The sequence below is a fragment of the Neophocaena asiaeorientalis genome, unplaced genomic scaffold (assembly GCF_003031525.2).
Source record: "Neophocaena asiaeorientalis asiaeorientalis breed wild unplaced genomic scaffold, Neophocaena_asiaeorientalis_V1.1 scaffold43, whole genome shotgun sequence".
Lineage (NCBI taxonomy): Eukaryota > Metazoa > Chordata > Mammalia > Artiodactyla > Phocoenidae > Neophocaena > Neophocaena asiaeorientalis.
In genome coordinates, this window is record NW_020173674.1 from 9,127,626 (window position 1) to 9,152,717 (window position 25,092).

Sequence of the window (25,092 nt, forward strand, 5' to 3'; positions counted from 1 at the left end):
CCAGATGGCTAATATTCTGTATAATTAACTTGTTTCAACGTAAGGCACTTTTGTGTTGTCCTGGAATAGCTGAAGATGGATACATCATTAGAAACACATTCCTGGTCTATAGGACTTGGAGATAAAAACAGAGAGAATGACACCTTCACCCTCACCTTGGATTTCTTCCATTAGGGACTGCTCACACTTATAGCGCAAACCCTTTAAAACCACATCACCCTTTGGCTCATCCGCAGAAATGCGTTGGTGGCTTGTTTATACCCAACACTTCTTTGCAATTAACAATTCCAGTGATTTGCATGAGTAACGATTTAACACTCACGGGAGTAAAAAGTCATTGTCAGGCTTGATTCCACTGACCTTCATATCAAAGGAGCTCAGCTGGATTGCCAGTTTTTACTTATTCTGCCCATTCTTTTGGCAGGATTTAGATAGCAGATATTTTCAGAGTTGGTGATTCAAAAAGTAGCAAAATATATGGATCTGGAGTGAGAGGGCCTGGATTCACGTTATCCACCCACCATTTATTGGTCAGGTGACCTTCTGAAGCTCCTCTAACCTGTAGACCTTAGTTTCATCATGAAAATGTGGCTAAAACTGCCTGTGCTGGTTACGTCGGGGGTGTAGGTGATTTATAATAATTTATAAATGAGAGTGTCCTATGTTGAATGAACATGGGCCGTTGCTATGATAATTTATAACACGCTTCCATGACTTTCTTCAGTAGCTTTCAGTTCTGTAGCTTTAATAAATAAGGACAGAGAAAACTGCTGACCCACTGGGCGTGGCAGCTGAGCTTTCAATAACTGTTAGTCCTAAGGAGGGATGAGGTGTAGGGCTAGAGACCAGAGATGAAATGGGAGGGGAGGGCAGGTGTGGTGGGAGTGAGGAAAAGCCGGTGCCTGGGCGGGGGTCTGTGGTTATAGAGGGAAAGTTCTTTTTTTGTTGTTGTTAATTATTTTATTGAAGTATAATTGATTTACCCTGTTGTGGCAATCTCAGCTGTACAGAAAACTGACTCAGTTATACACACACACACATTCTTTTTTTAATATTCTTTTCCATGATGGTTTATCCCAGGATATTGAATATAGTTCCCTGTGCTATACAGTAGGTCCTTGTTTTTTATCCATCCTATATATAATAGTTTACATCTGCTAATCCCACACTTCCCTCCCCCACCAACCTCCCCCTTGGCAACCACAAGTCTGTTCTCTATGTCTGTGAGTCTGTTTCTGTTTTATAGATAGGTTCATTTGTGCAATGTTTTAGATTCCACATATAAGTGATATCATACGGTATTTGTCTTTCTGACTTACTTTATTTAGTATGATAATCTCTAGTTGCATCCATGTAGCTGCAAGTGGCATCATTTCGTTCTTTTTTATGGCTGAGTAGTATTCCGTTGTCTATACGTACCATATCTTCTTTATCCATTCATCTGTCAATGGACATTTAGGTTGTTTCCATGTCTTGGCTATTGTGAAGTGCTGCTGTGAACATAAGCGTGCGTGTATCTTTTTGAATTATAGTTTTGTCCGGGAATATTGCTGAATCATATGTTAATTCTATTTTTAGTTTTCTGAGGAAGCTCCACAGTGTTTTCCATAGTGGCTGCACCAACTTACATTCCTACCAGCAGTGTAGGAGGGTTATAGAGGGAAAGTTCTGCATGTAAGATACTGAAAGTGGAGTAGTCTCAGGCCCTCTTAAGCCCTAGGGTGCCACCTAGAAATGGGGTTGCTGAAACGAGGTCCCAGCTACCCTGTTTTAGAATGCAGGAGGCCAAGAGGCCGTTTTAGAAAGACTTCTATTTAAAAGTTTAAATGTCTATCCCTTAAAGGTTTCATCTTCAGCCATTCAGGAAATTCTACTCTATAAAGTGACTCATTCATTCCCCGAGGGTTCCACAACGCCAAGGTTTTACTGGGCCAACCACAGAGACGTCCGTTCCTGGAAGATTGTCCCCATTTTGTCATGGACTTGGAGAGAATATTTTTGAATTCTCAATTATGGAGAACTCAAAACACTTTTTTAGAAATTAGTTCTAAAATCCTTAAATATTGTCCTTCTCTTACTCTTGAGTATGAAAATTGGAAATGTCTTATGATCTCCAGATTAAATAATCTTAATGTGCTTAAAAAGGCAATTTAGATTCCAACACTACTGCGATACAGACACCCCCTCTCCAGGACATCCCAACCAACTTCCCTCCAGTTAGTGGGGGATCCTTTGATCTTCTTTCTTTCTCTCTCTCTTTTTTAATAAATTTATTTATTTATTTACTTTTTATTTTTGGCTGTGTTGCATCTTTGCTGCTGTGCGCGGGCTTTCTCTAGTTGCAGTGAGCAGGGGCTACTCTTCATTGCGGTGTGTGGGCTTCTCATTGTCGTGGCTTCTGTTGTTTTGGAGCTCGGGGTCCAGGTGCACAAGCTTCAGTAGTTGTGACACACTGGCTCAGTAGTTGTGGCCTGTGGGCTCTAGAGCACAGGCTCAATAGTTGTGGCGCACGGGCTTAGTTGCTCCGCGGCATTTGGGATCTTCCCGGACCAGGACTCGAACCCGTGTCCCTTGCATTGGCAGGTGGATTCTCAGCCACTGCGCCACCAGGGAAGCCCTGATCTTCTTTCTGTAATCTCATCCTCAACCTTAAAATCCCACTGTCCTCACCTGTCTGCTTGCAAAGCTCAGGGCTTAGCTTCCTGCTCTTCTCTATCCACTAAAGAAAGGCTTATTTTCCCTTGAATCATTTTTTTCTTTTTTTATTGAAGGATAGTTGGTTTACAATACTGTGTTAGGTTCAGGTGTACAGCAAAGTGATTTGGTTACACATATATATTAAAAAAAATTCTTTTCCATTATAATTTATTACAAGATAGTGAATACTGTTCCCTGGGCTGTACGATCATTTTTTAAAGATATGACAAAAAAGCCAAGTTTTTACCAATTATTTCAGACAACTCAAAACTGTTGAAAGGGAAAAGTGGGCGTCACCCCCGATGCTCTCTCCAAGGTAAGCCCCACTTGGCCTGGGTATGCACTCTTTCTGGGAAAGCTCTCCCAGGCTGAAGGCTTTGGGACAGGGTCTCTGGATCCAAGTGTCCAGCTCTTTGTGGTCCAGCCCACATTTCTGCTGGACATTGTCACGTGAGTCCCTCATTTCAGATACAGCACATCTTAAGATCTGCTGGCAGAATCCACTTCTATAGCCACTGTGGACAGGCCTGAAGTGACCTGCAAGACACGTTTCCTGTATGTAACCATGGGAACTACCTTGGACCTCTGTGTGCCTCAGTTTCCTCATCTGTAACGTGGGTTAAAGCACCATGATCCCTCACACACTCTTTTGCTCTGATCAGTCTATGCGTCCAGCCCCCTCCTCAATTACTATTTCTAGTTTCCCTTCCTGCACGGGTCCTTTTTTTTGCCCAGCAGAAGGGCTTGTGGAGGAGTGCGGAGAACAGGAAGACTGAGGTCACCTTTGGGCTGTTAGCTGTGTGACCCTGCCAATCATGTGGTCCTCTGGACCTTAGTTTTCTCACCTGAGAAATGGGGGACCAGGGCTGTTTGATCTCCAGGAGACGTTCTGGTTCTCCTCTGAACCCCATGATTGTCATGACTTCCTCCTGCCCAGGGTGACCCCCCTGATCCTGAGGGAACAGTCAGCTCAGCATAGGTGTTTGCTGCTTTCAGCACACAGTGGCAATGGTAGGTTTTGGGGAGGGGACAGTCTGGGGAAGATGGGCCCTTTTCTAGAGCCCCTGAGTCAGTTCCTCATGGTCTGACTTCCTTTTTTCCTTTGAAGTGTTGTGAAATCTCAGCATATCACCCACGCTCACATTCGGCTCTGAGAGCATCCCAACACCATTCCAATCCCAAGTACGAGTGATTTGGAGATAATCTCTCACCTGTGAGCTTGGCAACCCCTGCTCTATGTCCTGCATGGGGTTTTGAAGGGGCTATAGGCTAACCAAGCATCCCGGCTTGCCCTGGACTGTCCTGGCTTTAGCCCTGGAAGTCCCATGTCCCAGGAAACCCCTCAGTCCACACCAGGATGGTTGGTTCCCCTCCCCGTGGTCCCCATCAGGGCCGGGCTGATTTCCCCAGTGGGACGGGCCACGATTAAATAAAGGAGTCAGCACGGCAGTGAATCTCAGAATCAGCTGGGGTTCTGGACACATACAGATTCCTGGGCCCCATCCTGGAGGGTCTGAGTCAGTAGATCTGAAGTGGGGGCCAGGAATTTGATGTGATCAGGCCCCCAGGTGGGCCTGGGCCAGGTGGTTCAGGTACCACACCTGCTAGGCTTGGGGAAATGGAGGAGACAGAGTCAGCTCCTGATCTTCTGACACAGGCAGGAGCCAGGTAGAGCCAGAACTCCCTCTGATATGCAGGGGAACGAAATCAGAGCTGTAAAGTGAGTAACGTGAGTACTGGCCAATGTTTTTCCCTCCTCCCACCCTCCAAAGTCATTCAGTGCTTACAAAGCTTGGCTTTGTTCATTATGAGGGCTGACGTGGCATGTTTTGGCAGGGGGTCTGCACAGAGGGTGGGTTAGTTGCAAGAAGTGGCCATCGCCTGAGGCTCACATCAGACTCTCCTGTCTCAAAACACCCCTGCACCGGGTGACCCCTCTGGTGAGGGGACTGAGGGGGACCATCACTAAAGCCCCTTGCGGCTCTGATGTTCTGGCCCCGGGCGGTGAGGAAGTAGCCCTGTCCTTATTCTTGGTGGGCAGCTGTCACTGCTGTTGCTTACAGGCTAAGCCTTATTCTAAGGTGAAGTGATGCTCTGGTGTCCTCAAGGGCCCTTAGTGATAGGGTTGATGGAACAGGACCTGGAGGTCGGGTGGCCGTAAAGGACTTACTTATCCTCTGGGTTCGGGGATGCTCCCTTTTCCCTGATGCCAAAGGATAAAGTGGAAGAGATGTCCTTTTTTTTTCTTTTTCTAATTGAAATATAGTTAACTTACAATGTTGTGTTAGTTTCAGGTGTACAGCAAAGTGACTCAGATATATATATATATATATATATATAATCTTTTTTTCAGATTCTTTTCCCTTATAGTTTATTACTAAATATTGAGTATAGTTCCTGATGTCTTCTTATTCACACCTCGCGTTGTTATTTCTGTAGTTTGGTTTTCCACAGTCTCTCTGTCCATGGTCATTCTGAGGGTGCTGGCTGGTGGTGGAAGATGGTATTCTTTCCAAACCCTTTGGTGGCCTCAGAGTTAACTTAGAGCTTCTGACTGTGTACATGGCAGTGCGTTTAGACACAGTCCTCTTGCTGAGATGTGTTCCGGGAGCAGAGCCCCTACATCCGGACCTACAATTCAAACTCCATCTCCTGCTTCCAGCCTCCTCCAGTCCCCACTCCTCTGGGTGAGCTGAAATCCCCCTGAGGGCTCTCTCCCCTCCTGTGGACACCAGACTGTGACCTTCTTGGAAGACAGTGGTGCAGTGCCAAGTTCAAGTCCTGGGTTCAAATCCTGGCTCTGCTATTGACTAGCTGGGTCTCCAAGATAAAAACATGGCAGGGACTGTGATGGTTCTAATGAGGCAGTCGCTAGGAGACTGTTCTGCCAGTTCCTTCCCACCTTCCCCACCCCTCAAATAATAGCAACTAGCAAGAAACTACAGGAATCTAACAGACCCCCAATCCACTAACCCCTTCTGCAGACAATGCAAAGGAACAGGCTGTGCAGCATCGTGGGTAGGACCTCTGGCTCCAGAGAGGGGCTGCCTGCATCCAGTTCCAGCCCCCCCACCCCCTACAAGCTGTTCTTCCTTAGCCTCAGTTTTCCGCTTGCCTTGTAGATAGGGTTGTTTTATTAAACGAGGGACCATACGTGAAGTGTTTGGCACGGTGCCTGGCACATTGTAAGTGCTCAGTAAATGTTAGCCATTGCTAGTTTTGTTATTGCTATTGTCTGCTTTAGAGAGGACCCCCTGGCATGCTGGGTATTGGCTGGTGTGAGTGAACTGTGCCAATAAAGCCAACCCCGGCCAGAGATGGATGCTTAATAGGATATATGGCCAGCATCTGCCGCGCCCTCCCCGGTTGCCGTGGTTACTGACCTGGGCACCTGGTTCTCTCTCTGTTGCTGGTGCCTCTCCAGCTCAGGTCTAGGTGACGCCATTCCAGCCTGGTGTCGTTCCATGACTGCTTCTCTGCGGTCCCCTCCTGGACGCTCTGGTTTCAGTTTTGCTCCAGCTGAGCAGAGGCAGACCCCACAGGTGACAGAGTGAAGGGTGAACTGGAGGGACCAAAGGCCAGGTGTTGGTTGAAAATCTCCAGGGGAGGCACGGTGAAGGCTGGAAGGGCACGAGCCATGGCAAGGGAGAGAGGACAGCTTTAAGAAGTGTTCTGAATTTAGAACTAATAGGATGTGGCATTCTAACACATGAAGAGAAGAGAGGAAGTGAAAAATAAATGATACTTCTAACTTGAAAAGCCCTATTCTATTCTTTCTATGCTTTACTCAATGGATCGCATCAATTCCTGTGACTTTAAAGACCATTTCTAGGCTGATAATCTCCAAATTCTCAATTCCTTGAGCTCCAGCCTTGCCCCCTTCACTTGGATGTCTCTGGAGGCATTTCAAACTCAGCATTTCCAAAATGAAACTCCAAAAATGGCTTGCCTCCCTCACTCCCAAATTCTTTTCTCAGCAAATTGCACTACTCTCCCTTGTGTCCAAGGTAGAACATATGAGTGTCATCCTCCATGCCTCCCTTTTCCTCATCCCTTGTATCCCACTCACCAGCAAGTCCCATCATGTGCATCTTGGGACTACATCACAAAGGAAACACACGATCTCTCTCCATCTCTACTGCCACCATCCAAGGTCGAGCCACCACCATCTCTCACCTGGGAGACTGTGAATCCACACTGGGTTCCTGTTTCCACTCTGGCTCCAAATTCCAGCCATTTGTTTTAGGAACACAAATTTGACTGTTAATCCTCTTACCCAGTGATTTCCAACTGCACTTAGCATGACAATCACCACCATCCCATGGCTCACACTCTTCTATCCTGGATCTCGCCTTCATCTGACTTCCCGCCTCCCATCACTCTTCTTTGGCCTCACTGGCTTCCTTGGGGTCCCCATGATGCACCAAGTCTTTCCTCCTTTGGGTCCATCATGGATCCCAGTGTCTGGAATGCTCTGCCTCATCTTTGCATGGCCAGCTTCTTTTCATCCTTCAGACTTCAGCCTAAGTGTTCCCTCTCAGCTTACCGCCCAGGACCTAAGGAGACTCAACATCCTTCTCATCATCCTCTTTATTTATTTTTATTTATTTATGGCAGCGCTGGGTCTTCGTTGCTGCGTGCGGGCCTTTCTCTAGTTGCGGCGAGAGGGGTCTACCCTTCGTTGTGGTGCGCAGACTTCTCACTGTGGTGGCCCCTCCCGTTGCGGAGCACGGGCTCTAGGCGCGCGGGCTCAGCAGTTGCGGTTCGAGAGCTCTAGAGCGCAGGCTCAGTAGTTGTGGTGCACGGGCTTCGCTGCTGTGAGGCACGTGGGATCCTCCCGGACCAGGGATCGAACCCGTGTCCCCTGCATTGGCAGGCGGACTCCCAACCACTGCGCCACCAGGGAAGCCCCTCATCATCCTCTTTAGCCAATCATTTCACTCAGAGCACTCACTGTTCACAACTTGACATTTTCATTTGTTCATCTTGTTCATTGTTTGTCTCCCCCACTGGAGTGGCAAGCCTATAGGGCAGCCTGGCACAGAGAAGGTGCCAACAGGCGTTTGTTGAATCGATGGACAGGTGGCTGATGGGGCTATACACTTAAGGAGCACAGGCGGCCAGGAGAACGCTGATAGTCAAGGGGTGGCAGAGGGGCTGTCAAGGGGACTTGAGACCAGGGGATAGGGAGGTAGTGTCAGTAAAAGAGAGGAGTGCCACATTGGTAGGGTATACTTTCGGCTGCAGGTAACAGCAAAAGTGTCCAGGGGTGATGTAGACAAGAGGGATTATTTTTAAAAATTAAAGTATAGTTGATTTACAATATCGTGTAAGTTTCAGGTATACAGCACAGCAATTCAGAATACATATATTCTTTTTCAGATTCTTTTCCCTTATAGGTTATTACATAATATTGAGTGTAGTTCCCTGTGCTATACAGTAGGTCCTTGTTGGTTATCTGCTTTATATATAGTAGTGTGTATATGTTAATGCCAACCTCTCAGTTTATCCCTCCCCCCACCCCCTTTCCCCTTTGGTAACCATTAGTTTGTTTTCTGTGTCTGTGAGTAAGAAGGATTATTTTTCTCATGGTTGAGGTGGTCAGTAGCAAATCTCTGGTCAGTGCCACTGAGGTCCTTTTGATCTCCCCTCAGCTCCAGGCATCACATCCTCACACGACTGAGTTCAAAGACAGAAAAGGGAACAGCCTGGGCAGACATTGTCCTCACGGCTCCCTTGTATTGGTGGGGGTGGGTGGTGGTAGAGGGGTTGTCCCCAGAAGACCCCCACTTATCTCCCCCTATATCCCGCTGGTCAGAAAGGACCCATGCTGCCCTTGGACCAGAAGCTGTGCCCATCTTGCTGAAATAAAAGAGTCTCTTTCCTGTCCTTGAACTAAGTTGGGATTCTGCCAGCTAAGGAGAAGGGAAATGGCTTTGAGTCAGCAACAAGCAGTACTGGCCCCAAGTACATCTCACAAGGAAGAGTCTTTTCCGTTGGGTTCACTGCTACAGAGAGGTCAAATGGGATGGGTGTCGAGAAGTGGCCGCTGGATTCGATGCTTGTAAAGTATTTGTGGCCCTTGAGAGGCAGTTCCCATCCAGTAGCCGGGCTGGGCTGCACCCGGCAGGGGCTTAGGAATCCCTGGGAGAAGTTGAGGAGATGAAAGTGGGCTACCAGGAAGTTTGGAGTTAAAGCTAAGAGGAGAGATGGGACGGTCTCTGGGCACAGGAGGCAGACACAGGAGGTCTGACTTTTCATCCGGGACAGACTTGAAGATTTTTATAGGCGGAGCAAAAGAAGCCAGCAGGAGAGAGAGGGTAGGGATTTTGAGGCAAGATGGGATAGTTGATTCCTGTGCTCTGAAAGAAGCATGGGAATGGGATCAGTGCACAAGAGGTGGTGGCTGTTACTGGAACAAGTGGGGAGGCTTTTCTGAAGGGACTCAGATGCCTTCTGAGACTGGGGGGAAGGAGGAGGGAAGTGGGGAGGACGGTGAAGACTCCCAGGAGAGACAGAGAGTCCTTATTTTCCTTGATGTGACAATGGGCTCACTTAGAGATTGAATTCATGATATTGATCTTTCCATCAACCCATCATTTTAACATCTGATATAATAGACTCTAAAGAGACAGACCACATTCCTGTGGTCGTACACCGGAAGGTCCAAGGACAAAGCCTATCCTTGAGTTTTCTTGTTCAGATGGACGCAGCCACCCAGGACATGGTCAGGGGCATGGCTATTGCATGATGCAACCCAGAGGGTGGAGGTCACTTCACACACAGCATGGAGCCGCCAGATCCTGTAGCCGACGGGCAGCAGGGTGGAGAGGGAGAGTCCTGGGCTGCACAGAGAGGACTTGGGAGCCAGGTCAAGGTCCCCCACTTACAAGCTGGGGTTTGCTGGCATCTTCCAAGCCTGAGCTTATCTGCAGGGTGGTGGGTTACAGTGCTTGTCTCCTCCCTCCGCTGCCCACAGTTATAAAATGTGCTGGCTTCTCACAGGGATTAAGGGAATGCCTTCTTGCTCCGTCACCATCCCTCTATGGGGAGTTTTGACCCTGCTCAGTAGCCCCTGGAATAGGATGGCACTTTTCTTCCCCATTAGCCCTGGCCTGTCACTTCCGAAATCTTTCCCCTTTTGTTTCACGGGATGATGGCACAGCGCCCAGCTCGTAGAACTGGGAGCCAAACCCTCTCCTCTGTTTACTCAGATCGTAGCTATGGCTGCAGCAAAAAGCAGACAGCAGTTTGACTAGATGCATGAGCTCAATATTCCACAACCTTGGAAGCTCGTGTCTGCTTACGTAGGAGGCATAGCACACAATATTATGTTGAAGTGACTAATAGCCCCAACAGAAAAAAAAATGCATTTTTAAGAAAAAGTTCTTAGCAGGAATGTTCAGATGCTGAGTTGGTAAGACTGACACTAGTTCTGTGTGTCTCCTCTTCAGAATCTCCTTCCTGTCCATCCCCATCACATGCTGCCTCGGGGTGTGGGTTCTGAAGGGGATATGTCTGCCGTGTGGTCACCCTCTTTACCCAGCCCGTGGGGTAGGACTTTGGGCTCCACGCACGTTCACGGAGTCGCTGGGGGAGGCTGATGCTGGTAAGAAGTGAGGAACAGAATCATTTGATCCCATTAAAGCTGCCATGATTGGATCAGTCCTGCGCATTGGCTGGGTCGCCTGGACCCCACTTCGTCATCTCTAAAGTGGGACTAACGATAGTTTCTCCGGCACGGGATGGCTGTGGAGAGTCAATGAGTTTATACCTGTGAAGTGTTTAGGAGGGTGCCCAGAGGCAATCAGCTACTCAATCAACAAACACAGAGTGCCTGTAACTTGTCCCTGTTGTGCCTTGTGGGAAGGAAACCCCAGATGCGTCTATGCCCTCGAGGAAACAGCATCTATCTGGAGAAGGAAAATTGGACACTGTGGACATCAGTAGAGAACAGTGAGGCCTGGGGGAACAGCCTTTCCCTTAGCGAGGACGTCCTGGAGGGTGAACAGCTGCTGGGTGGGGTGCGCTGTCAGCCAGCCCTGCTTAATCTCTTGGCAGCCGAGGCAGAGAGAAAGGAGAATCTGGTATTCATTGTGTGGCTGTTTCTGATTTCCTTCTGCTTTTGAGATCCTCTTCTGAGGGAGAACAATGGCCCCAGAGGCTCAGGCTTCCTTGGCCAGGTACCCGCCAAGCTCTGGGGGAGGCAGCGCCCAGAAGGAGGCAACAGCCGGCCGGGCACTCGCAGGCAGGTAGCATTTGATTCCCGTCTTCTGAGAATCTCTGGGGACACCGGGTTTTGGTGGCTGGTTGGAATCCCAGCCTATTATTTATCATCATATCCCTGGGGCTTTGAGTGAGTCCTCCCAATCTCATTTGCGAGTATTCTTTTAAAACTTTCTCTATTTGACAAGGAAGAGCAGTCCTTCCTGTACCACCAGGAAGGCAGTACCGTCAGAGGCTGAGTGAGCAGAGGGGGCCGTCGAACACATGGGACTCCCTGTGGGCTCTTGATTTTGGAGCCACGAGGTTGCTCCCTGCCACTGTGTCCCCTGCAGGAGGTGGAGAGTGCAGGGTCCTTGAGCACATCGTCCAGCCCACAGACCAGCGCCTGGGAGGGATCCTCAGCGGAGGACCCCGGGGCTGGCGTTTCCCCAGCTGGTGCCTCGTAAGGCCAGCTGGGGGCAGAAGGCCCAGGACTGTGTCCAAAGAATGGGGTGGGGTTTCCTCATTCCTCTCTGTCATCACATTTGGCCTCTTATTTGTGGATTTTAGTTCATTTAGCGGCCTTGTTGGATTACTCTTTCATCACCAGAAAGCAGAGAGAATCCAAAAGTGACTGACCCACATGTGGAAAGGGGCAGAGACAGCCGGAGGGCGTAAGAGGAGGGAGGGGGAGGCACAGCCCTGCAGGGGCTAGGGCAGGGGTCAGCTGTCTTCAAGATGTGACAAGACCAGGGCAGAGTTACCCAAGCTTAAGTCACTCCAGTGCCATCATCACAATTTCTGCCACATCCACATGCCATCGTATACTATTTGTTTAATAACTGTCTTTAAGTAGGTTTATTTTAAAAACTGTACTTAAAAAAAAAAACCTTACATTTAATTAGAAAAAGAAATCTTTATATAATTACCATAAATGAAACCCAGAATTTTTCTAATAAGCACTGAAACAAGTTCATAACTGTTAAAGTAAAAATATTCATCATGTACCACTAAAATTTTGACCGCCACCCAGAGCTTTGCGTAAGTTCCTGGTGTAAGTTTTCTTTTTGAAATTTATTTTTATTTAACAATTTTTAAATTGAAATATAGTTGATTTACAGTATTCTGTTAGTTTCTGGTGTACAGCAAAGTGATTCAGTTATATATATATATATACTTTTTCAGATTCTTTTCCATTATGGTTTATTACAGGATATTGAATACAGTTTTCTGTGCTGTACAGTAGGACCTTGCTGTGTATCTATTTTATATCTGTTTTGTACTTGTTAATCCCATACTCTTAACTTATCCCTCTCCACCCTCCCCCCCTTTGGTAACCATAGGTTTGTTCTCCATGTCTGTGAGTCTGTTTCTGTCTTGTAAATAAGTTCATTTGTATCATATTTTAGATTCCACATGTAAGAGATGTCATATATTTGTCCTTCTCTGTCTGACTTACTTCACTTAGTCTGATAATCTCTAGGTCCATCCATTTTGCTTCAGATGGCATTAGTTCATTCTTTTCTTTATGGCTGAGTAGTACTCCACTGTGTGTATATATATCTTGGTTTTTACACACCAGGCTTTTACACACCAGGGGTCCACGTGTGTCTGAGGGGGGTGAGGTTGACATTAGCTACAAGTAAGGAGCAGGGCGATTTGTGTTGACTTGTGACCCCGTAAAGATGCTCCAGGAGAGCAACCTGCTACTTGGCCAGGGTTTCCCCAGGTCCCATACCCGCATCTCCAACATGGGAGAATGACAGTGTCTCCGGGGGAGGATGGACTGAGTTCATGTATTTACAAGGTATTTAGAAGAGCGTCCGGTGCATAGTAAGGTCTCGACAAGTGTTAACGCCCACCATGACTTGGGAGATGCTGGCTGAGGGCTCTCGGCTGCCCTGGGCATCCCATCGCCTGTCTTCCTGGAGACAGGGCCAGGACTGACATGGTCTTGGGGTTCCCTCCCCCTCTCATGGTCTCTTGCTCTGTAACTTCTCCACTGGGACAGGTGTGGCCGGGTGGCCTGACCGCCATTTAGCTCACGATTATAGGATTAAGTTAGGATGCAGCCATGGCATTAGTCAGCACGAAACATCCCCGTTGGAACTGGTGGTCATCTGTGTCCACTGGAGGCTCTGGCATGGCTCCCAGGGACAGGCACTCATGGTGGATCTGGGTCTGCACCTCCATCTGAGTAGCCCCGTGTTGTTTCTGGAATGGGACTCGCAGCTTGGAGAAAGAAACGAGCTGTGGGAAGCGATCCCAGGTTCCCCGGTGGGACTGGAAATACTGCTTCAGGCCCTGGAATTTTACTTTCCTGTTTGGCCTGGCACTCGTCCTCCCCTCCCCCAGCCCACCACATATGCGTCTCGGATGCATCCTCTCCCTCCCCCTCTCGAATCCGTTTCCTCATCTGTAAAAGTGGAGGTTGCGCTAGATTGTATCTGAGGCCCCTTTGAGCTTGAGAAAGCTATGATTCACCTCTCAGCCACCCCCTCACTTTTCCCGCGGGCCTCTTGATTGACACTGAGAAGAAAGGTAGGAAGGAAAAGAGAGAAACAGGGAGAGCCGTGCATCCTACAGTGTAGGCACCGGCCCCCATGACACAGAAGTATCCGGTCCAAAATGTCAGTAGTACTGAGGCTGAGAAACCCTGCTTTAGGGAAGGAGAGCCAGAAGGAAAGAAATGATTTAAAAGGCAAATGTATAACAAATGCGCCCGAGATGATAAGTGATTAGACAAATGATAATGAAAGGGAAAATTCAGGGAGCAGAGGAAACGCATGGGGAAAAGGTGTATAAATGGGGAGAGAAAACATTGCTAGGGTGGAGAAGGATGTGTTTGTAAGGTGATCACGGTGTGGGTTGTGAAAGCGAGCTGCTGGCCTGAGAGTATAAACCAGTGCTGGGGGGATTGCCATCCCCCTTCCTTGGTCACTCTGGAAGATACCGCTCCTCTGCAGCTCCTCCTATGGAATTTCAGCAGTGCAGCCAGTCAGCAATGGTGCCTGTTAATGCCACCAAGTGGCTTTAAGGTAACAGGCTGGATGGTCCAAAGACTTAGGCAGTCATTGCTGTGTGAACATTATCATGTGAGTCGGTCATGCTTCATTTTTTCTGTGAGACCTTTGCTCCTCATTGAATTAACAACCACTCAGTTCTCTCCAGCTCGAGAGGAAGACACCATGAACACACGATGAAAAGAAATTAGCATAGAGTGTACTCATGACCGCGGGGGTAGGTAAACATTTCTAAAAGAGAACACCAAAAGCACTTCTAACCGTAGAAGAAAAATGGCGACATTGGACTGTATCAAAATTAGAAGGCTCTCTTCATAATAAGGTACCATTGAAAACAGGAAAAGACGAAAACACTAATTCAAAAAGGTACATGCACCCCAATGTTCACTGCAGCACTATTCACAACAACCAAGACATGGAAGCACCTAGATGTCCATCAACAGAGGAATGGGTAAAGAAGATGTGGGTATATATGCATATATTTACAACGGAATGTTACTCAGCCATTAAAAAAGAATGAAATAATGCCATATGCACATACATGGATGGACCTAGAGATTATCGTACTAAATGAAGTCAGTCAGACAAAGAAAGGTAAACATCAGATGATATCGCTCATATGCGGAATCTAAAAAAATGATACAAATGAACTTATTTACAAAATGGAAATAGACTCACAGACATGGAGAACAAACTTGTGGTTACCAAAGGGGAAAGGGAGGGGAGGGATAAATTAGGAGTTTGGGATTGACAGATAAACGCTACTACGTATAAAATAGATAAACAATAAAGCTCTACTATATAGCACAGGGAACTCTATTCAATATCTTGTAATAACGTATACTGGAAAAGAGTCTGAAAGAGAATATATGTGTGTCTATGTGTGTGTGTGTGTGTGTATGTGTGTGTGTCTGAATCACTTTGCTGTACACCTGAAACTAACACAGCATTGTAAATCAACTATACTTCAGTAAAGAATAAATTTTAAAGGGCACCATTAAAAACATGAAAAGGCGAGTCTCAGTCTCAGAAGATGTCTGCAATACATATAACAGGCAAAGTATTCATTTCCAGAGTAAATGAAGAGCCACTATAAATCAGTAAGAAAAAGGCGAATGACCCAATAAAAACTGGGCAAAAACCTTACAGACACTCACAAAAGAGCATCTCCAGATGGTCAAAGAAACTATGAAAAGGTGCTCAACATCATTACTCGTCGGGAAAATGCAAATTAAAACCACAGGAAGCTACCACTACACAGCCACCAGAATGGCAAAAATGAGAGCAAGCGCCAGGCGTCGCTGAAGATAAGGGGCCACTGGAACCCTCACGCATTGCTGTGCGGGGTGTAGGAACGGCACAGCCGCTTAGGAACATTGTTTGGCAGATTCTAGTAAAGCTAAACCTTTCCCAGTCTAGAACCCAGTGATTCCACTCACAGGTACACAAACCCAGTGCCTGAGCTGACAAAAGGATATGTACAGAGTGTTCAAAGGAGAAATTCCCTGGCGGTCCAGTGGTTAGGACTCCGTGCTTCTGCTGCAGGGGGTACAGGTTCGATCCCTAGTCGGGGAACTAAGATCCTACATGCCACGTGGTGTGGACAAAAGATAAAAAAAAAAAAAAGAATGTTCAAAGGAGTTGTCTCCAAATCCCATCAACAGAAGATGGGACATAGACTGTGGTATATTCATACGATGGAGTGCTACACACACAACCGTGACAGAATACACATTACCTGAGTCCATTCGTATGAAATTCAAGAAGAGACAAAGCAAAGATATGGGTCAAATCATGGTCGTAGCTGGTGGGCATATGGATTGAGATGGTGCAAGGGGGAACTTTCTGGGCTGCAGAAATAGTCTATATCTGGACTGGGGTGGTGGGTATCCTTATATGTGCCAGGTGCTTTATACAGATTCTTTCACTTCATCCACCGAAACTCACCTGTCGGCCAGGTATTATTCTCATTTTACACGTGAGGAAACTGAGGCTTAGAGAGGTTCACTAGCTTGTCTGAGACTCACAGCTAGTAGGTGCCGGGGCCAGGACTCGAGCTCCACAATCCAAGCTCTTGCCACTCGGCTTGGGATCTCAGAGTGATTCTTCGTTCACCATCAAAGCTCTCTGTTTCGCCTGCTACTCCTCCCAAACACAGAAGCCTTAGATACCATATTTTAAAGAGAACGTCATCGTGTATCCTGATATTCCAGGAACTCAAATCCCTCTACCTTCTTCTTTTTTTTTTTTTTTTTTTTTTTTTTGCGGTACGCGGGCCTCTCACTGTTGTGGCCTCTCCCGTTGCGGAGCACAGGCTCCGGACGCGCAGGCTCAGCGGCCATGGCTCACGGGCCCAGACGCTCCGCGGCATGTGGGATCTTCCCGGACCGGGGCACGAACCCGCGTCCCCTGCATCGGCAGGCGGACTCTCAACCACTGCGCCACCAGGGAAACCCCCGTGGAACATTTCTGAGGAGGGAGGTGTACGAGGAAGCCCGGACGTGCACACCCACGTGGGAGGGAAATCGACTTGGTCAGGAGGCCAGTGAGGAGAGAAACGTGCGGGTCCAGGTGGAGATGAGTTGGGTGCACCTCAGGGTGGAGGTGGTGGGATGGAAGGAAGGTGCAGGTAGATGGGGAAGGGGGTGAAGGAATCCTCAAATCTGGGAGCCACTCTATGAGTTTACGAAGCAGGGAGAAAGTCAGTTTGGAGATGATGAAAGGGATTCCTTAATGGCTAAGACCAGAGGGCGTGCATCTCATCCCGCCCTGGCTCCGCACCTCCTTCGGCCTGCTATTGGTACATTCTCAAGAACACACTGTCCTCTTCTGGCCTCAGACTTGCACAGGGCACCCGAAGGACAGACACTGGCTTTCTACGAGCTTCCTTTCCACCCTTGCCACACGGGAACCCACAGAGGGAGGCGTGTCAAGACCCAAACAGATCCCACAGCGGGATCGTTTCCGTATAGGCCCCTCCCCAAAGTAAGAGTTTGTTGAGGTGCTCTTCTAAGGGGTGGGGGGACCTTTTGTGTTCAGCCTGTGAAAAGTTAACAAAAGGCCTCCCGATTTTATGGAGAGATGCAAACAGTGTTTTGAATAAAAACCCCTTTGCTATTGTTGTTTTACAGAGCTGTAGCCGTGGCCAGGAAGAAATCCGCCCCCTCTGAAGGTCGTTTTTGTGACTGTTCTTGGGAGCATTGTTCTAAAAATGGGAAATTACATATCACTGTGCCAAAGGAAACAAACACCTGCAGTTAAAGGAATACCTTCCACGAGGTGGCTTTTAGAGTCCCGGCCAGCTCTGGACGAAGGGCTGCTGCACCAGTTCTTTTTGGTGCGTTTCTTCACTTCTAAGGGAATCGGGTTTGTAACCAGAGTGGGCTTTGGCAACGATGGGGCTCGGGTGGTGGTCCTTCACTTATTCACTCAGTAAACATCTATCAAGCATCTGTGCTGGGTCAGTCTTGGTGGTTTTCACTACTCCCTTCCCTGGCGTTGTTAAAATTACTGGGAAAAAAAAAAAAAAAATTACTGGGAGCGTTGGCTACGGGCAGCGACTTTCTGACACTATTTTTCAGAGTCAGTGTTTGACTTCTGCCCCCAGATGATGAGGTGCCAGAGAGAACACCAACTTCTTCTCTCCTTCCTCTCCTTTCTTTCTCCCCTTCCTCTCTCCCTCCTTTCTCTTCCTTAGTCACAGAAGTAAAACCGCTATTTTCAACATGTCAGTCAATACACTTCTTTAGGCAAAGGATTTTTCTTTTCTTTTGTTTTTCTTTGGCCGCGCCGCGTGGCAGGCGGGATCTTAAGTTTCCCCAACCAGGGACGGAACCCGTACCCCCTGCAGTCTAACCACGGGACAGAGAGGGAATTCCCAGGCAAAGGATTTTTCAAAGTTTCCGGTCACTGGGGTACAGTCTGAAATTCTTGTCTATGGTGTAAGATATCGAAAGATAAATTTTTGGTTATCTGGTTAATATTTAGCATTTTCGGCATCAATATAATTGCAAAATAATCAGGTCTTGAAATTTATTGATCGTGAAACGAATACATTTCAGATGGATTTGTGGTTTCAAAGACTCCAGTTTCCTAAGCTGATCTCATCTCTATGAGAAACAAGAACGAAGAAGGGAGCAATGGGAAACAATGAGCTTCTAACTTTCGGGAAAGCGTTGACTTTGGTTAGAACTTCCTGCCTATGAAGTGCTTGCCTTCCTCCAATGGGTTGGCCAGAGAGTGATGGCAGGTCTTTGGGAGTCAGGGTTATCTCCCTGGGACCACTTGGTTATTGATGTGGTCCCACCGGGAAGTAGAGAGATGGAATAAAAAGGCTCTCCAGTTCCGTAATGTACTTAATCTACTGTCTTAGTTTCCAGATGGGTCTTAACTTAGCCACTAGAGGAAGAGCCTAGGAGCTGAGTCTTGAAGGAATCTTAAGGTTGCCAGATTTAGCAGATGATAATACAAGATGTCAGGTTAAATTTGAATTTTTTTTTAGTTTTTAAAAAAATATATATTTATTTGACTGCACTGGGTCTTAGTTGTGGCATGCGGTATCTTTAGTTGCGGGATGTGGAATCTAGTTCCCTGACCAGGGATCGAACCCAGGCCCCCTGCTTGGGAGATCAGAGTCTTAACTGCTGGACCACAGGGAAATCCCTAAATTTGAATTTTAGTTAAATAATGAATTTTTTTTTTTGGTATAGCTATGTCCCAAACATTGCATAGGGCACGGAGGATGGAGCTTGGGTCTTCAAGTGACTTTGGGAAGGGGAGACATTATAGTCTGTGGAGGTGGGAACAGCATGGGTTTGTTGCCTGTTTAAATATTAATGTGTGTGCCTCATGGTAATGCAGGGAAGTGTCACCCGAGGAAGGAGGTCTGCCCGCCAGGAAGATGGTCTGTTCTGGGCTGGTGGCATCAGGAGATTGACCCTTTGCTCTCCCTTCTCTGGGCTGGCGGGAGACAGATGAGCAGTGAGTCCTGGTTGTCCCTAGATAGCACTGCCCGGGTCTGCCTTGTGATTCTGTGGCATCAGGACCTGCCTGAGGGACACGATGAGAAGGGCTTCATGTCCCGAAGGCGGCTGCACCCTAACTGAGCATCCACACCAAGAGCTTCAATGAGAAGCACGTTGGTGGATTAATCAATCAGAGGCTAGTGGACCAGACGGCGTATCCTCCCCTGTGGACGGGCGTCAGGAAGGTCGGGAAGTGAGCACAGACTTAGAACCAGTAAGCGTTCTTCCATTGCTTTTTCTCCCTGCTCAGGACCTCTGTGCCTCCCTCGCACTGCTATCCATCCCCTCCTCTTTGGCACAGGATATCAGGTTAGATTTCCATGTCCTACACGACACCCAGATTCTGGTCCTGCCCCCCAGATGACTCCCTCATCACCTTGCTGGAGTGTAGGGTGTGGCTGCATTCTTTTCTCCTAGTTAGAGACAACTTCTTGGTTCATCCCCATGGATAGCTCACCCCATCTACCATCTGTGAATTTACCAGACTAACCTGAAGGGCAATCTTTTTTTTTTAACGTCTTTATTGGAGTATAATTGCTTTACAATGGTGTGTTAGTTTCTGCTTTATAACAAAGTGAATCAGCTATACATATACATATATCCCCATATCTCCTCCCTCTTGCATCTCCCTCATACGTGACTCTTTTTTTTTCTTTTTTTGTGGTACGCGGCCTCTCACTGTTGTGGCCTCTCCCGTTGCGGAGCACAGGCTCCAGACGCACAGGCTCAGCGGCCATGGCTCACGGGCCCAGCCGCTCTGCGGCACGTGGGATCTTCCTGGACCGGGGCACGAACCCGTGTCCCCTGCATCGGCAGGCGGACTCTCAACCACTGCGCCACCCGGGAAGCCCTACATGACTCTTTTTGAATTATGGTTTTCTCAGGGTATATGCCCAGTAGTGGGATTGCTGGGTCATATGGTAGTTCTATTTTTAGTTTTTTAAGGAACCTCCATACTATTCTCCATAGTGGCTGTATCAATTTATATTCCCACCAACAGTGCAAGAGGGTTCCCTTTTCTCCACACCCTCTCCAACATTTATTGTTTGTAGAGTTTTTGATGATGGCCATTCTGACTGGTGTGAGGTGATACCTCATTGTAGTTTTGATTTGCATTTCCTGGAGGGCAATCTTATTTCTAAACCTTGTCTACTGCTGTACCCCCAGCGTAGGTGGGGGAAGCAGCAGGATTTGAGTCCAGAGCACCCGGGAGGACCAGGCTCTCAGGAGGGCCTCCTGAGCCAGGCGAAGAGTCTGGAATTTATCCTGTAGGAGCCTGTTAGCAAAGGGAAATGAAGGTTGCAGGTGGAATTAAGCTTGCTAATCAGCTGATGCTGAGATGAAGAGATCATCTTGGATTACTGGGGTGCGCCCAGTGCAGTCACAAGGGTCCTTCCGCATGGGAGAAGGAGGCAGAAGAGGAGGCCAGAGGCAGAAGAGGAGGCCAGAGGCAGAAGAGGAGGCTGCACTGCTGACTTTGAAGGTGAGAGAAGGGGCCACGAGCCAACGAATGAAGGGGGCCTCTAGAAACTGAAAAAACAAGGAAACAGACTCTCCCTTAGAGCCTCCAGGAGGAACACAGGCTGCCAACACTTTGATTTTTAGTTCAGTGAAATCATTTTGAATTTCTGACCTCCAGATCTGTAAGATAATAAAGGTGAATTTTTAAAAAAAGCCACTAAGTTTGTGGTGATTTGTTACAGGAGCCATAGGAAACTAGGTTAGAGGCTATTTGCAATACTCCAGGCCACAGATGGTAAAGACCTGCTACTGGAATCAGAGTAGGGAGAAGGGGACACATTCAAGGTAAACTGAGAAGAGATGGACTCAGAGACCAATGGACACATAGGGTCAGAGGTCAAGAGATCCTTCCTCTGGCCCCAGTGCCCTGAGGCCTGGCCCTCATCTTCTTTCTCCCAGGGAGTCCCTGACCAGCATCTCCATCCTGTCCCAGAGCTGAAGGACTATCTACATGTGTCACCAGGGCCATAAGAGGGAATTTTAAAGGACTCTCTGTAGCTACATGTCTCGCAGTCACACAGGATGCTTGGGTGCTGCAGGCACATAACTTTAGATATTTTAGGAGTTATCTAGGCTACTGTCATAGGCTAGGAATCCATTCACTTGATGGGGGACGAATCTGAGTTCCAAACGCCTGGTTTATCCATTCTGATGCGACCGTCCATGCTAAGCTGAATCTATTTTCAGATTTATTTATCTTTGCATGCACTATAGCTTTATAATTTTAGTTTGCTCACAGAGATCCGTTGGGTGGCTAACTCCTAATGATTCATGCTCACATTGTTTCCACGTGCCCGCTGGTGCGATCCGTAAGTGCCTGGGAGGAACGTTCCCTAATTACACGTTGCAGAAGGCATTGTTTGTGTGGCCGCTTCCTCATCAATCAAGGTTTTCTTTATCATTTGTCTGAAGCCATTCTGAACAGCAGTCACCCTACGGTGAATTACTACCCACAAATCCCCTGGCATTCGCAAACAGCACGCTGGCATTAGCCATAAACTAAACATCATTTTATCCACATCATCTACATAAAGTTGGTAAGGGCTGGTTTCACTTCCTCTTCCTGCCTTGTGAATCATTTATAGATTTTTCTGCCTGGCTAACATCAATCCACTCACATGTTGAGGATGTAAAACTGCAGCTTTCCTACTGATCCATCAATTTAGGCATTGACATAGCAAGGGCAAGTGTTTGGATTTTGCAACGTGGTGGCAATGTTTGGTAATGACCACTCCTTTTTAGCTTTTTTTTTTTTTTAAACATCTTTATTGGAGTATAATTGCTTTACAATGTTGTGTTAGTTTCTGCTGTACAACAAAGTGAATCAGCTATATGCATACATATATCTTTAGCTTTCTTCAAGAGTAAACGTTCCGGGCTTCCCTGGTGGCACAGTGGTTAAGAATCTGCGTGCCAATGCAGGGGACACGGGTTCGAGCCCTGGTAGGTACAGCAATGGAGACCCAGTGCAGCCAAAAATAAACAAATAAAAATAAATAAATAAATAAATATATTTTTTTAAAATGGAGTAAATGTCCCTTTGGTGGCAGACTGCGGGAGTAATATACTTTTCAAAGATCAATTTCACCCAGATTCACGGTTTCATTGACAACGTGATCAAGAAAAAATGTGGTCTTTCCCCTGGGCTCCTCAGAGGTATGAATGCTAAAAAATGCTAAAAGTAGGGGGCTTCCCTGGTGGCGCAGTGGTTGAGAGTCCGCCTGCTGATGCAGGGAACGCGGGTTCGTGTCCCGGTCCGGGAGGATACCACGTGCCGCGGAGCAGCTGGGCCCGTGAGCCATGGCCGCTGAGCCTGCGCAAACATACCTTCATTTCTCACAGATACGTGCTCTTTCTGTGGCTGTGATCAGTTCATCTTGCCTTCTGCTCTTTTAAAACTAAATGTACATTTCTGTGTGCTGACAGCTCACATTCTTTGGATCGCCTACCTCTGCAGCTCCCTTGAGGTGGAGACTCCCTTTTATCTGCAGATACCTGTTGTATTTGCCCTAGGTAAATATTACCCAGTTGTGACTAGGTAATTAAAATTCTGAACCATTATGACCCTGGATCCTTATCTGTTTGAACAACACTCACCTAGGTGGATGGCTCAGAGGAACCCCCGGGGGAGTCCGCAGTGAGGAAGTTGGGGAGGAGGGGGAGGAAGGAGGCGCCCCAACCTCTACCAAGAACCTTCTGGAATTGCCAATCCCCCTGACCTGCTCTGGAATTTTTACAGTCACAGGCCCGCTTTTGTGGCAGACAATGAGGGAGGGGTGCAATGGCTTTATGGTTTGTGTGTGTGTGTGTGTGTGCTTGGGGCAGGGTGGGTGGACATTTCTCATCGGTATCACTTCAGTTATTAGCTCAGGAAATTCCTGCGTCTGGGATCCTCTCTCTGTAGGGCAGGGGTTGGGGCGTGGGCTCTGGAATCCGGGCTGTGTGAGGAATAAACAAGAAATTGCAAAAATGCCTGCCAACGAGTAAGCGATCAATAAAAGAAATTGTTAGGTTACTAGAGACTTTAAAAATGGAGTGGATGGAGGTCAAAGGTCAGCTCCACCAGCGCCCCGTGGTCCTCTGTACCTCCGGGGCCATCGTGGTAGATTCCGCTGGACGCGCCCTTGGAATTGTTTGGGAATGGAATCATTACTAATTCCCAAAGTGCTGACACATCACTGGCAGCGTTCAGTGGGCGGCAACTCGGTGTGACTGCCCTTGCTTTTCCTCAGAATTCTGATGAAAAACCCCCTGAAAAATCAAATTAAAGCAATCAAAGATGATAAAAGATCCCTAGAAAGGAACTGTGCTTCATCATCTGTCCCGCGGAGTGAGCCGGACTGGGTGGAGCCGCAGGGCTCAGAAGCTCCAGGGCCGGACCAGGGCGTCCGCTCCTGGACACCTTGGTCGACACTGCCCCCCAGTGGCCTCGGCGGCACCGGCCGCTGAGGGCGGGGAAGGCGCGTCCCCGTGGGACCACGTTGCTTCTTGGAAAAATCCAGACGGAAGAGGTTTCTCTCTCTCTTCAGACCTCTCCTTGCGTTCTCTCTGCTTATGCCCTCTCCATTCCCTTTTCCCCTGTGCGCGTCCTCCACTTTCATTCAATTGCTGGGGATGGTGTGGCTTCGACAGGGACCATTTGCCACAGGGACAGGGGATGTTTGGGGGATATTTATATCCACATGGGACCCATCTTTAGGACGAGTTCTAGCCTTTGCCCATTTCGCTCTAGGACGAATCCCCCCCTCCCCCACACCAGGAGGCATGTGGGATCTTAGTTCCCCCTAAGGGGATGGAACTAAGGGATGGGACCCGCACCCCCTTCATTGGAAGCGCAGAGTCTTAACCACTGGACCTCCAGGGAGGTCCCTAGGGGATATTTTTACAGCAATCATCGATAGTTTTTGAGCAACTTATGCTGTGTGGCCTGTGTAAAGGCCCTGAGGTAGGAAGGGGCTTGGTGGCTTGGTTCTTAAAAATACTAAAGGCCAGAGGGGTGGACTGCAGAGATGGAGTGAGCAGTGGGAAGGAGGGTGGGAGATGAGAGCCAGTGATGAGCACGTTCTGCATTTGAAGTTTATAAGAAGAGTGCTAGGAAGCTTTGAAGGGCTTTACTTGGTTGGGGTGGGGGAAGTGGCCCAGGAAGGGGGTTTTCATTTGATAAAAACTACTTTGTCCTCAGTGTGGAGTGTGGACTGCAGGGGCGCTAGAGTGTGAGCTGGGAGCCAGTTAGGAGACTCCCCTCCCCCGGGGTTGTGCGGCGGAGGAATGCGTAGTGTGGCCCAGGGTGGCTCTGTGGACATGGAGACAGTTCCCAGAGGTGCTTTGGAGGTAACCTGCTTGGCTGGACGTGACAGTGCTGGAGAGGGGAGGGCCGGGGATGCCCCTTGGACTTCAGGCCAGAGCAACCGGGTGGCTAGGGATAGAATTTACAGAGATTGGAAAGAGATGGGGTGGGGTGGGGGGGAATCAGACTTCTGTTGGACAAGAGGAGTTTGAGATGTTGGGTAGATGGTAGGATATAAGGGGACGAGGTCTGGGCTGTTCTGGTGGCGGTGATAGAAACCTGGAGGTAAAGTTCTTTCTTTCCTTTTTTTTTTTTTGCGGTACGCGGGCCTCTCACTGTTGTGGCCTCTCCCGTTGCGGAGCACAGGCTCCGGACACGCAGGCTCAGCGGCCATGGCTCACGGGCCCAGACGCTCCGCGGCATGTGGGATCTTCCCGGACCGGGGCACGAACTCGTGTCCCCTGCATCATCGGCAGGCAGACTCTCAACCACTGCGCCACCAGGGAAGCCCTTTCTTATTTTTATTTTCGCTGCACCACACAGCTTGCAGGATCTCAGTTCCCCAACAGGGGTTGAACCTGGGCCCTGGCAGTGAAAGCCCAGAACCCTAACCACTAGACCACCAGTGAACTCCCTTTAGAAGGTTCTGAATTTTCTCCTGGGGTCCAAGGGCAGGGCTCAGTGGGGCCTCAAGAAGGGCAGGGGCTTGGGAAGAAGCCCAGGCAGCCTCCCCTCTTCCCTCTTGCTTCGCCCTCTGCCTGCAATGCTCTGTCCGCCTCCCCCAATCTCGTTGAATTCCTCCCCTGAGCGGGGGAGGGGGGGGGGGACACGGACG

At 48.3% G+C, this 25,092-nt stretch overlaps 1 protein-coding gene across 1 annotated transcript in view; it reads left to right on the top strand.

The window, feature by feature from the left end:
• The window catches only part of AHNAK (AHNAK nucleoprotein), an 81,631-nt gene extending 64,301 nt beyond the window's left edge, over positions 1–17,330 (top strand). The window contains exon 6 of the mRNA XM_024748828.1: positions 17,057–17,330. Within this exon, the coding sequence (XP_024604596.1) occupies positions 17,057–17,064 (8 nt within the window). The 3' untranslated portion in view covers positions 17,065–17,330. The remainder of the gene's footprint in view (positions 1–17,056) is intronic.
• The last annotated feature ends 7,762 nt before the right edge of the window (positions 17,331–25,092 follow it).